The 14,614-nt window shown below is 38.4% G+C and overlaps 1 protein-coding gene across 2 annotated transcripts in view; it reads right to left on the bottom strand.

The window, feature by feature from the left end:
- LOC660168 (protein O-mannosyl-transferase Tmtc2) overlaps positions 1-14,614 on the bottom strand; it is a 33,429-nt gene that overhangs the window by 10,436 nt on the left and 8,379 nt on the right. For both annotated transcript variants that reach the window (XM_015979379.2, XM_008193592.3), the window contains 2 exons: positions 13,424-13,538; positions 3,063-3,148 (listed from right to left, as the gene is read on the bottom strand). In XM_015979379.2, the coding sequence (XP_015834865.1) occupies positions 3,063-3,148; positions 13,424-13,538 (201 nt within the window). The remainder of the gene's footprint in view (positions 1-3,062; positions 3,149-13,423; positions 13,539-14,614) is intronic.

Below are 14,614 nucleotides of genomic sequence, written 5' to 3'. Positions count from 1 at the left end.
TAAACTAAACGTAGATTTTCCTCTGAGTGAATAACTATTCTCTCAAATCATTTCAAATTTTAACCCCGGCGCATCCGCCAAAGTTGAAAACTAGTCCGAGTTTTCCAATTTGAAAAGTTCGTGTGACTTTGAAGCAACGATTTAGCTTTGGTTTTCTCGCTTTGTGCTAATTTCCGAAAATCGGTTTCGTGATGTTTTGGTGTGAGTAGACGACACTTTGATAAATTGAGAGCGACGGGTGGACGATAATGGACAGGTTGTCGGTTTGTGGGGCGTCTGAAGATCCATTTGCAAGTGTGGTTAATTAGCGGTCGGGACGTAACAAACAGTGTCCTCGAAGAAAAGAGATGCCGGAAATACGCAGACGAATGGCGCTCGAGTGGACCCGGAATACTATTGTGTGGGCTAATGCGCGCTCGACGCTCCAAAAAAACCGACGAGATGTGCCGTCATAGCAGCGCTTTGCTCAATAGAAACACGAATTTACGTATTTCGAGGCTGCCATTTTATGATTTTTCTGTCTGTTTTGAACAAATGCGTCAGCACATTATCAAACACTTTGCCGGTAACTGCGTCTTTTCAGCTCCTGCCATATTTCAACGACTGCGTGACTCGCTTTTTGATTCAGAGGGAGGGATGTTTTAGTGTTGTTCTTTTGGTAGCGGAGCGCAATGCAAAACTTGAACGGTTATTTATAAGGCAGCTCCTCGGTGTTCTTTTCCTGTTTTCTGTCTCTCGACGTGAGCTTCCGAGCCGACGACGCTCTTAATATTCCATATCGCTAGTCTAAGGTTTTGTCACCTCGGAGTGTTGCTCTGCATTACCGCCAACACTTGCTGATAAGCTCGCTTCCGATGAAATATCGCTCATATCAACACAAAGACAATCTCCGTCACTTAGGCAAACACTTCCAACTGCACACGGGAATATGCTCTCTCTTCAAACATTTCCGATCGTGCAAATGGCGGATTTTTCGCGTTTTACGCTTTTATTACCGTGTCTGCAGTCGCCATTTTATGGAAAAGTAACGGCTTTCTTAGCGGAAATGTTCTTTCATAAACGTACAATGGAGAAGATAGAATGTTTCGGCCTTTCGACGTTTCTGCACCAGTTATTTATTACTTTTAAATACCCACTCTTGACAAATTCATGGCCACATGTCGCCAGAGACTTCCGCGCAACCGAAATGATTGTAATTAATTTTTAGATCGGCGTCGATGTTTAACAGGAAGCGAATTCAATTCGAAGATGTATCCGAGTTTTCCATCATTTTATCGGCTGGAGCCAAACAACGTCCGTCTTCCGCAAGTCCCGAGGCCACGTTTCGATTTTGTGTCAGAGTGCAAAGCGAATTGTTTCTTTTCCGAGTTTGAGCGACGGGTTAATGTGTGCGTAAAGCATTATTAAATTTACAATTTCATTTGACAAAGTAAACGCGAAAGTAGTAATTAGAAAACTAACACGGGGCCGATACGTTATTTGTGATCATTTCCATAATGAAATTTTAATGTAATAACGTTAACTTTTCATAGAGGCCGAAGTTGGTGTGCCTTGCACGAGAACAGATTCATGAATACGTAATCTGTAGCCAGGATAGAAGTTCTTGTAATTAACACTTCTTATGGAAATCCCGTTAAATTAAACGGGGTTTGAACTGGAAAATATATTCGCGAAATAAAACTAATCTACATTTAGTATTTCATATTTTATTCCGACGACCTCCTCAGAAAGGTCTCGAGGAATTAAAGTTGGTAAACTTCGACAAAGAATAAGCTCTCTGTGGATTTGAAACTTCTAACGCCTCGTTTCTGCCTTCCCTCCACGTAATCTATTATTAATACTCCAACAATATCAATTCATCGTCGCTAAAGTGCTCTATTCAAACGCATAATCAGTAAATAAAAACAAGCGCCAGCAAACGGTTCTTTCCCTCGATTTAGTTATTCCCGGAGCTCTATTTTCCCCGAGAATCCACATATTGGGAATATTGATGAACGGCATCTAAAACGTCAAATTATCCCGCAATCAAAATCCTTCCGAAATCTTTTCATATTTCCAAGGAACAAGGTTCTCTAAGTCCTTCCCATATTCATTGCCTTTCCCCTCTAGTTCTCCAAGAATCGCATCTTCATTTTGCTCCTCCTGCAATAAAACTCCGCTACCGGAACGCGTTTTGCATAAAAATATGTCGAGGATGAAGAAGATATTCCCGGACTCCGGTCCAGATATGAATTGGCGTTATTAAGGAATCTGAATGTTAAATATCCTTGCCGTAGAAGGAGCAACTTTCCCGAATTGCCGCTCATTTATTGACGATTTCCTCCTTTATTACTTGGCGCATTTTAAATTCCTTTCGAATTATTTCGTCATTTTATTAATTTGCAAGCCATTATCAAGCCGCCCGGTTCAGCGCACAGAATTTTATTACAACTTCCCCACCGACGGGCTACCAGAAATTATTTAATTACTACGCGGTATGCAAATGGATGGAAAAACTTTCACTTTTAATTCGCTCAGCTGGATGAAAAATTTCGCTCGAAAATAAAAACCCGCAACAAGCATCATTCTCTTCAATTAGCAATCATTTTGTTCCATATGCTGGGGGAAGTCCAAAAACAGGCTTACGCTACACAAACCGACCGCACGAACCGCATGCGTGTGATCACATAACTTTGCTACGTTTACTAGACTAGTCTCGAGCACATTTGCCTCTGTTAATGCAATCGTTTGAAGCAAACTTTGCAGAATGTTTAGTTAGCTGACGGTTTACAAAGCCAGCGAAAAAAGAATTCGTGCAGACGCAATTTTTATCGATATTCTTCCGAACGGGCGACAGATTTAGCTCCTGGATAATGTCCTCAGCTCAATAATGCATTAGGAGATTATTGTCGCCCCGAAATAAATAATTTCGTTTCGTTCGTCGGATCGATACAATTTTATAAATAGCATAAACGTGTTGACATTCCGCAACAAGAAAAATGAACCATCAAAGATCGATTTGCATCGCCGGAAATGAAAACGTCATTAGTCGATATGATGTATTGTGTTTATTGCCGACTTACGTGCCAGCGATGGTCGAAAATGAATGGCTCGTTGGTAACTCTCGATGGCTTCGCCCAATTGCTGCCTCGCCTGGAGCAGAATGCCCCTGGAACAACAAAGCAATATTAGTGATTGTGGCCTTGACACGGACGACAATGCGACAATATATCACAATGACTTGCCAGCTATTTTACAAAAATAAAATATTCCCGGCCCGCGCATTGCCGATATCATGCTCATTTTCTTTTCATGAGGGCTGTATAGAATTGAAAGGCCGTCTTAGCCATTCTTCCCACCTCCAATACTTTTTCGATATTGATCCCCGAACAAAAGCATACGACTAAATGCATAACGAATATAATTTTTTGGCCGAGGTGTCTATTTTATAGGCGTCCGTAAAACGGAATAAATCTTAACTGGAGTTCCGGCATACAGGCTGCCGATCGCCGCCTACGCGCTCACATAAACCCATATTATGTGTTTTTCTCAAGCAAAACGGTAATATGTTACAAGGGTTGTCCCTCACGTCATAAAGTCGGGGCCGAATCAGACCTCGCATGCGAAACTACCTTCAAATTTAATAACGTTTGTCATAAAAATTATCATAATGTCGGGAAAAAACCTCGCAAGATTTCTCCCTCCGAGTGCAGCCAATTTTATCTCTGTACAGTTTACAACTTGCAAGTGGCACATTCACATAACTTTGCTATTATTGCAAAGTCTGGTGCAAACTCGAACTTTGAAATAGGAGGAAAAAATTACGTGTAAACTTCCAGTGTGAGAGCTAACTTAATAACGTGACCTTTGGATGTGACAAATTATTGTACTTTATTTCTTCGATATTAGTTTAAGTGCACTGAAACTGGGTCATTCGATATTTTCAAATTACAACAGCAATCATTGTTTACAGTAGTCGTTCACAAATATTTGTATTTAGAATAAAACGCGAAATGTAAATCGGATGGCATCATGAAAAATTATTTTACAGGAGTTATTGACCATCATTTTTATGCGATCCCTTTTCCATATTTCGGGCCGACCCTTCGTAATTTTATTACAGGACATCAGAACCTTATTTTCAAATACAAACACGCCCCGAATACCGAGCGAAAAACATTTGCAGCTTAATGTTTTTGGGCATAAAAGCATTAATTGGTTTTGATTTATCGATTGAGCGGCAACTACCCGCAAGTGAATTCTCTATTGTCGTAGGTGTGTGATCACCTACATGTCCCTTCGGCTGATGCGGGTGAAGCAATATCGACTTTCCAATTACTTCCAGATTCATTCTGACACATCTTTTCGTCGTTAAACGGCACAAATTACAGCTAGTATCGCTGAAATCAGGTGTTAAAAACGGCGCGCTGCTGGAACGTGATTTCTTCGCTTTAACGGGATACTTAATATATCAAAACGGCACGCACATGTTCGAAAAACAAACAGAAACATGCATTTTTATGTAAATCGGCGTGTTGGAATATTTAGCGGTCGTTAGAGAGTTGTCGATTTCTCTCGGGTTCATTGAAAATTTAATCGTTTAATCGAAGCAGGTTGGCTAAAAACAGTTCCGCAATCCGACAAGGGTAGTTTGAGCCCGAACCAGTATGCCATAGTTAATCGAATTCGAGTTCTAATTCACGAAATGAGACTTGGTGATTGCTTCTTGAGTATTCGGTGCCTATCCGTAATGTCGCCCATGGAAGTTCGATCCGTTATTGGATAATTAATCGGTGTGAAATAAAATGGAACAAGCGCGCCGGCAAAAAATGAGACAATTATTCGCAGGAGGTTGAAGAAAAGTGTATGAAAGATAATTAATTCAATCCGGCAAACAAATCTACAAGACGTTACAGTGAATTGAATTCCGTTCCATAACAAACTTCCCTCGGGGACAAGTTAATTATTAGGAAACGAAATAGGACTCCAAAATTAAGACATTTGACATCCTCGAGGACTACAATGAATTATTACGGTCTTAATTAATTAAATACTCAACAAACACGCGAGCCTGGGGCCCGTTCTACACCGCAGAAACTAGAAATGCGCAGTTATTCGATCATTTACATTGCATTCCCATACGTCGGGTGTAAATATAATTGCGACAAGACACGGCATTCGCATAAAAACGGGACTTTTGAGAGGGCGAAATTGGAATGTAATTCAGGCTGCGGATACATGAGGCTCGCTTTAATTGCCAATAAACATGATAAAGCATTCTGGGTCCTGCAGCAAACCCCTTTCGTCCTGACGCGAATCATTAACCACCCACATCCATCGTACATGGCTGTCGCACCGCCATAATACATTCTGATACCACCTTCCACTCCTGCAATGGCAATCCGATTACTTAATGGCAACTCGCTCGCATTATTCACGTTTTTGCCCGGACAAGATGAGAACATCTTCCATATACATCTATATCCTTTAACGCGCTTAATCCGAACTAAGCACCGATACTTTCGGGAGCGAAGTCACTTTATTCCCAAATTTTTTACCTATTTTCTTTGCCAGCACGAGCAAATGGATGAGCTGTTTAACATAATCAATATTGATGATATATTGTCCGGGGCGTACCTAACTCCCTACTTTATTATCTCTTATCGCTTTTCTGGCCGATATACACGGGGCTACTTTCCCTATCACCGACAGGTTCCTGCTCCTTGCTCCACTGGAGAGTAAAAACGAAAAACATTCACTTTGCCTGTACCGCCAATTATTAAATTTTTTGCGCAACCTGTGTAGGGAAAATCGATCTGTTGTGGTTCATATCATTTCAAGAGGCACTCATGCCGGTTATTGGATACTTTTGATGGTCCAGAGAAACGATATTGTGGACACTGGAGCGGAAGAAAGAATCAAGTGAATACTTTGAATCCCACCGAATTTACGAAAAAAAATTGAGATTTGCCCGGCGCATCCACCATTTTTATCTTTGACATTAAGTTCGGTTTCGTGTTAATAACGGAAATAAAGCGTCGATTGGCGCGCAGAGCTTAAAAAAGCTGCTTGAGGGTTCATTACATTATAACGGCGGTGTTGATGCGTCCGTGTTTTTCCTTTTGGCGTATCGGGCGTCTATAAAATTTTACGATATTGAGATGTGTCAGAAATGGGCTTCGTTCCGGGCTTGTAAATGTTAATGAATAAAAACCAGCTGGTATTTGTCCCCCCTGCATGAATTCAATCTTAATGGAAATAAACAGTTTCCGGGATCTATCTGGTCGGTCGTCGTCGGATTAGAAGCGGGATTTGAGAGTGAAAATTCGCTTTGCGGCCTCGCCTCAGCTAGCAAATCGCAGTTTGCAGTAGTTTATGTCGGGACTGCACCGGCTCTCAATCCTATTAAGCCGGGCTCTGGTGATAACGGGTCAGCAATCCGGGTTGTTCTGTCCCATTAGACCCGCTGCGGGTCCATTACAGCGTCACAGACACACACACACATGTATATACTTCTCTCCTCGCCCCCAGTCATCTCTCTCAATTGAATTTGAGCAGAGTTAGCCGCACGGCCCGACAATCCGCAAATCGAATCAAGCCTCCGAATATTTTGATGGAAGGTATGAATCCCATTTGCCAAGATCGGGATTGGCTTAATGCGTGCGGTCTTGTTCGGACTAATTGGAAACGGTCAAGGTTTTAATCTACTTTTTAATCTGTTGCGTAGCTGATTTCAGCGGCGACCAACTGTGGCAGCTGAATCTAAATATTTGCCGCTATGAACTTTCACAAAATAAAAACTAAATTAAGGAGCGTCAGGAAACACGCTTTTGCTGTTTTGAAAATAAAATAAGACAAAGTGTAGCCGTAAGTGTATCCTAAATTGATTTTTGGCAAATTGGTTTACGTCGAAGTCTAAGGTTCAAAAATTGTGTTATCGACTAGCAAAAAAAAATCTGAAATAAATATAATTAGTAGATATTTGATTTTTAAATCTAAAGTTATATTTACTTACAAGTACTACTTACAAATATAGAGTGGTTTTGGTCATAAATAATGATATACGCAATAAACTTTTCCGTAATAGGAGCAGTTACCGATATAAAAATTACTTAATTCGTTATCATCAATCTGTTTGTGTAACCAAAGGTAAAATTTTTATTAAGATTCGAGGGAGAAATTGGACCTGAAGCAGAAGATTTTTTTTCTAGTCTAGATGCTGGACCATGCTCACGTCAAGTTGTATATCTACTTATTAGTAAAGACGCAAATTTTATTTGCAGAAAATATGCAGAAACATTTGCTAAATTTGCCAGGACAGAAGCCATGGATAAATAATTCATAAATAAAATCATGCTTTACTTGCACTTTCACCGACAAAATCATCGACAGTTTTACTTTTAAAACCTTACATTATTAATTTTTGTTAAGACTAATATCTTTTGTCTTTACTTTTAACATCAAATTCTTCTATTATTCCAACAGTTCTTACAAGAGACTCTTTTTCTAGTTTGTTGATTCAATTTGAAACGAAACAGAAATAGGATTTTAAAAAGAGATTTCGGGACAATTCCGATAAAGTCATTTGTTTTTCCATTTCTATGAAGAATCATTGCCCGAATTAATAGCTTCAAGAGTTACATTTTTTAGATTTTTAAAGATGATTGTGGAAAAAATTATAGCCTCTATAGTTGGCAATTTTTTTTTTAATTTTCGCCTAAACTTCTTCACTTTTATCATCAAATTGTTCTATTATTCCAACAAATTTTACGAGGAACTTTTTTTCTAGTTTGTTGATTCAATTTGAATCGAAACAAAAATAGGATTTTAAAAAGAGATTTCGGGACAATTCATTTATTTTTCCATTTTTATGAAGAATTATTGCCCGAATTGATAGCTCCAAGAGTTACATTTTTTAGATTTTTAAAAATGATTGTGGAAAGAATTGTAGCTTCTATAGTTGGTTTTTTTTTATTTTCGCCTAAACTTCGATGAAAATAAAAAACAACTTCTGTTAGTTATTAATTAGTTGGGACTACTGATTGCAACTTGCCCACAAAAGTAATTATGTATATTTGAAAATAAACGAAATTTTTAAAAAATAATCTTTATTGGTGTACATGAAAGACTGGGTGGTTATTCCCTTAATAATAAAAACAAGACCATCAGATCTGCATTCAGTCGGATCTGATAACAGATCCTAATAAATATTACTAAATACAAAGCTATAAACTTGAGTTTAGCAGCATTGTTTTTCCTTACAAAACAGTGCTATAAAATAATCAATATAAACGCGAAATAGAAAAAAATACGATGTCCTAGGTAAGCTTAACAGAATTACAGAAAGCAAACAGCCCTCGTAGAATCAAAGTTTGCATTATTCTTATTCTTTGTAAGCTTTATGAACAAGGCCATAACCTTAATCATAAAAAGATGTCATGATTTTTAGTCCATAAAATAAAGGAATATCTACATAACTTGTACATATTTCCAGGCAAAAAATCTGGAACGTAATTGACATTTTGATATTTCACGTTTTACTTTATTTTGCATACACAGGGCTGCGGAAACAAAATAACAAAGAAGAATGTTAACATTCGCTGCGTTATCTTAAGCGCTTCGAAAAGACAGGTTCTTGTGTTCGCAGAAACAAAAATATTTTGTTATCGCCAGAGGAGTCTTTGACTGATTTCAATTTTAGTTTTATAAGTAAATAATGCTGATGGTGGTACACACAGACACTAGATGTGGGTTTAAATTTTATAAAGCGGTTTGAGTAGAGAATTAATATTGTTTTTTTGTTGTTGTACGGATTATATAAATATGAAAGAGTCTTTGTTTTGTTGAAGAGGTTCTGAAGTAAGAAAGTGAGTGTTTTTGTTTTAATTCGTGGCGGCAACAGGAGGATGAAATCCGGGTTGATTCCTCGGCTCGCATAAATCAATAAGGCGCGTTCTAATAAAACCCTTCACGGGCATTAGTATCATCTTTTCGCAGTCTCCTTTCGGATATATCGTATCCGGCTTGGTGAGAACGTATGAATTTACCGCCCCCACGAGACGTCGGAAAGCTCATATATAATCAATAGGAGATACTGGATGTCTGGCGGTAGCAGAGGAGGCAAGTAAATCATTACGGTGCGGCTCGGCTGTAATAGTTAAACGATATTGACTTCTCGATGCCGGGGTGATTTGTAAGGGGCGCCAGATAATGGTGTGCGCTCTCTCCCGGATTTTCATCAACCTTGAGGAACAATGGGGGTGAATAATCGCGCCATCAAGCAGCAGGCGTCCGTTTTGACTGGGTAACTCGAGCAGGTAAGTGTGGCTCTGGTTCGAGTTAAACAATCCCTAGCACGAGCTATTCAGTCTTCGTGTTACAAAAGCCTTTGTTCGGCGGCGTGTTCTTGCGCCGGACTCGAACGACTCGCCGTCATAATTATGGAACCGGCGAATTCGGATAACGCCATTGCTTCCTATTATATTCAATTCATATTCCGCCGTCCTAATGTATTGTATAATCCTGCCCGAGGCAGACTGCTCTAATCCCCGCAGCCTCATCAGTTTCCCATCTCCTTCGGCATTATCACTACCCAATCCCTGCCGCTAATTACCGGGAACTTCTCAACTCCGAGATCCCGCTCTGATCGCTGTTTGTTGTTCAGTTTGTTGTTTGCCGAATCCACTCCCTGTCCCAGCACCGTGTAAAAGGCCCGGCCGCCGGTTTTACAAATACCGCCCAATAAACGCATACAATCTACGAAATAACCGGCAATTTTTACGTTTACGAGCCGCGAACTGCCGTGAATTTCACTTGATATCAACCAATCCGGGTCATTTCATCCTGAAGCGCGTCGTCTACCCCCGGATCAATACGCTTGCAGCGCGCAACTCGCGACCAAGAACCTAGACATGCATCATCCCAACACAACAACTCCAGGATGCGATCACTGACCAAACCGCGACCCACTTTAAACCCACAAAGAGATTTTTCTATTTACTCCGCTCGCTAAATATCCGACGCGCTGTCAAAGTTAAATTAGATTGTCGGCTTGACGAAAATTTATTTGTCTCACACCGAGTGCCGAAACTAGATTTCGGAAAGCGCCCGAATTTGTCCGCTAGTAAACACTACAGATTCAAGCTCAAAGGCCCGCAAAATATTGTTCAGTCTCGAGTGCCACTTATTGTCCGAAGCCTCATTAAAATATTGTCACACCAACTGAAAAACACACAACTTTTCTACTTTCTTTGATTGAATTTTCCGAGCGCGACTTGTTTTCCTTATTAAATATTTAGAGCCGGAGAAATATAAATGACTCGTGAAACATGTAAAGGAGAATTTGTTTTTCATTAAATGAGTGAAATACCTGAAAGAGATCCAATTTGAAAATGCGCCCGTTTTTGCGAGATTGACGAAATGTTGTCCAGGTGGTCGTTAGAGTTTCCTCTCGCGTTCGGGAGTTAATTGAGCATGAAGTAAAGTGAAGAATGAGTCATATAATGCACGTTGTCCCGTGTCGCGCTTTTGAAGTTTTGCACGCTTTTCTCACCCAACTTTAATTCAAAACAGAATTATAAATCAAGTCCCGTAAAAGTTTTTTTTTTCGTCGACAAATTTTCGCCTTTACACGAATGCGGTCGTGACATATTTAAGTATTTTTAATTAGGAGTCGTTGTCGTTCTCGCCTTCAAGTTATTATTCCGACCCGCGCCCCGTAATGAAGGAAATTATGAAAGTTTCGCGCGCGCCGTCGGGAAGGAAGCGGCAGTTATTTTTCGTGTTGCGGCACCAGTTTGATACATGGACTTTAATTAGAAACGCGCCGGAAGAGATCCGAAGGTGCGACTAGGGGTAATTTCAATTAGTACACGACGAGGAGGAAGGATTAAATATACAATCGCAATTAGAGAAACGCCGGATGGTTTCTTTCGCAAACGCGATTTTCCTAGGTGATAGAGCTGCCATCAGACAACTTAGTACATCACGGCAAGAAACTTGAAAATTCTTTATTGAAAACCATTTCATTAAAAAAACAAATCGCTCAAAGACATAACTAATGGTCCACTTAAGGTTGTATATTTTAATAAAGCCCTGTGTACAAGTAATAAAAAATTGTGTGACTTGTCTACCTACGCCTTCGTATAACCCAGTAAGCTCGACTGTACGAGTAGTTTATAATATATTTCGGTCACTCTGTTGTAAATAATATTAAAAAAATATGTAACGTACGCCACTGTCATTAATACAAGTTTACAAAATTTTTTCTATTACCAAAAAATAATTTATACTGATTTTGTTTTCTGCTTACTATCAAGTCAAGTTTGGCGTTTGTTGTTAAACATTTTATTTGCTTTAAAATATCGTCAAGTGAATGTAGATTAAGCTCAACCAGCTTTTGCTTTGTTTGTGGTGAAATTAGCGTAATAAAACCTGGGAATCTTAAGCTATCAAATGGTAAACATTTTCGTCAAGATTTTAACTCTTATGAGGTATACCAAGATTTTTGGGATAAAAATATGTTAGTCGATTACTGTTGGTAAGAATGTGAGAAACTGACACTAATCAGTGCAAAAAAAGAAACAATCTGTGTGATTTTTAATTTTTCAAAAATTTTGAATCAATTTTTTTTGTGGTGTCTTTAGCATTCGTTATTGACGTGTTTAACAAATTGTTGAATATTTTATTTGCTTTAAAAGATTATCAGATAAATTTAAATTAAACCCAAACAATTTTTTCTACGTTTGTGTTTAAATTATCCTAACAAAACCTGGGGAACTTAAGCAATGCGTTTTCATTAAGATTTAAAGTCTTATGAAGAAAGTTATTAAGGTTTTTGAAATAAAAATATTTTATTCGTTTACTACTAGTCTACATTAAAATAAACTGACTCTGATACAAAAAAAATGAAGCAGTCTATTGCAAAAATTTTCAAATACTGATAATTTATAATGAATATTAAAAAAAATTTTCGGCTTCAAAATCAGATTAGGGTTAATTATACCACCGATACACAATGGTTTCATCTTTGGTAAAAATCATTGTAAACTAATGTAGTAATAATGTCATTTGAGAGGAATTTAAAATTTTCACAAATACTATTTTTTATAACACAAGAATATTTTTATATTCCAGGACCTTATTTTTTTGATGACTTTTTTTTATCTTATCTTAAATAACATAAATCCACTTTTCGGTTTTAAGAGCTGCACCCTTTTAATTAATTTTTATTGATAAATAATAATAATTCTAGATGTATATTGAAAAAAATGTACGTCAAATCTTACATTGCTTTTATGGGCCTCTTTATGCTACTCATTGACTTTGCTTGAGCTGGATAATAAATAACTAATAAGTGGTGTAATGAAACATCAATCAATGTGAGTTTTATTAGTTTTAAAATCCCACACAATTGTTAGTCCTTGATTCATCCGGCAAAATCGATATCCTGCCATTGCTGCAGCTGTGTACATTTCTTCTGCTTTTTGCTCCGCTTTATTGTTCACCTTAAATTTGTTCGAATATTTTTGCAGACTTTTGTATGTCATACCTTTTCTCGCGTCTGCAATCCTCATACTCATAGTGTTGTAAATGCTGTTTTTTGTATGTACACAAAATTGGAAAATAAATAAAAACAAAAATATTTGTTGTTTATACATCGTTTTATTTAATTATTATAAAAAGTTGTAACAAACAGTTGTTTTTGCACAGTAATCAAAATAGAAACGGATAATTGATTTCCGAAATTTTCAAAAATGCGGATGGCTATCGTTAAAGTGCGGGTGTTGTGCCGAAGGCGGCACTCCGTGTCTGAGATAATTTCAATTAGACGTCGGCAGTGCGAGGATTTCAGATTAAATACACAATTGCAATTAGAGAGATTCCGGCTGTATTCTTCCGGAAAGCAATCGTTATTCTGTGTACGTCCGCCAAAGCACTCCGACACGTGCTCGGCCTGCCGGCTTGATGGGATTAACAGCCTATCGGTAATGACACGGCAGGATGCAAAGATCGCCGAAACGTGTGCTCCCCTATCGATTAGACCGATGATGATCCAGGCGAAAGCAAAAGTGAGAAGCTACGATAACGTGCGGTATTAAAGTGCGCATTAAAGGGGTGACGACGCCGATGCGATAAAAACACCCCGAACCCTAATTGCCACTTGAGCAGCGTCGCCGGGATTTGCACGTCCGATTTCATGCAGTCTTTCCGAAATTATGTGCGAGCCTATCTGGACAACACTTGTACCAGCCACTCGAGTAATCGGCCGTTTCCTAAACTCGCGTGCGGCGCTCCAACATGAAATCACTCTCAATCAATCAGTCATCGACTCAACTCCATTGAATGGCGATCCATTACGTCGACCGCTCCTGACAGCATCGCGAAAATTACACCGACTTCCACAAAAATAAATATTGGATGGAGGGGGCGGCGCTATACTTACAGATTATAGTGCACATCGGCCATGTTGGGTCGGAATTGTAGCGCCTTGCGGAATGCCCACTCGGCTTCCGTGATTCGGCCCTGACTGCTCAAAACGCTGCCTAAATTCCCGAACGCTGAAACACAAACACAGACTCTCTGAAGTCCATTATCTCGACTTGTACAACTTCGAATGCATGTATTGAAACCGTGCATGATATATCTCGAAGTCATGTTTCAAGAAAGTCAAACAAACTCCAACGTTTCTGAAGCAGTAAATAGATTAATGTTGCACGCGATGTTAAAATGCAGAAGATATACCCACTTCGAAAATGAGTAATTGGATTAAGTCTTGTTACCATCTATCGTTCTGATGCGGCACGAATGCATCGCTTATTGAATCGAAATTATTTCTAATTAGATGTTAATTAATATTATTTCTGCAAACTGCTTATTGTCTCATTTTTGGCGCTTTGAAGTTCCTGCTTTTGATATTGCTGACAAGGTCGTAATTAACTCTTTGATGGGAAAGGCTTCAGCTACACTAATAATACATTTCTGAAATTTACTAATAATGTACTAATTAAAATTTACAGGGGAAAATATAAACAAAAATTCATTTACAAACACTTTGATTTATTTCGAGCACAGCGAATTGTTGTTTAATTGTTGCATAATCACAAAATTAATAACTTCCTCTTTTGTACTGTAAGTTGAAACATTGTCAAAAAGTTTGAAACGGTTGCCCATTACACCTACAACTTAACAACGTCACTTGTTAATAATTAATTAAAGTACAATTCGTAACTTCTTGAAATATTCTTTCAAATTAAACTGAAGTCCAGCTTGTCTGACCACCTTTTTCCACGTCAGAATCAATAATAAGTTCAATAAAATATTAAAAATGTTTTTTGTTTTCCCAAAATGGGCATATCCAAGTTTATAGGCCGATAGGAACTCAACATAAATAAAAAAAAATAATCAACAGTAGAGTTTCTGAAACATGTGTGACAGCGAAGAAGTGACGAAATGTTGCTGTATATCGTAAATTGTTGGAAGAAGTCATGCTGCTATTTGTCTTGCCTGTATTTAGCCTCCAAAAATTTATAATTCAAGTTACAATTTAATTAAACTTGATTATTGACCTGTTTACCAATTGAAAGTGGTTGTTAAATATTTAGGAATCCAAAGAGTAAACGTTATCAAAAGTTCC

The sequence above is a fragment of the Tribolium castaneum genome, chromosome 9 (assembly GCF_031307605.1).
Source record: "Tribolium castaneum strain GA2 chromosome 9, icTriCast1.1, whole genome shotgun sequence".
In the NCBI taxonomy this organism is placed as follows: domain Eukaryota; kingdom Metazoa; phylum Arthropoda; class Insecta; order Coleoptera; family Tenebrionidae; genus Tribolium; species Tribolium castaneum.
The sequence above is the reverse complement of the archived record's forward strand: the minus strand, read 5'-3'. Positions and strand labels throughout refer to the sequence as shown.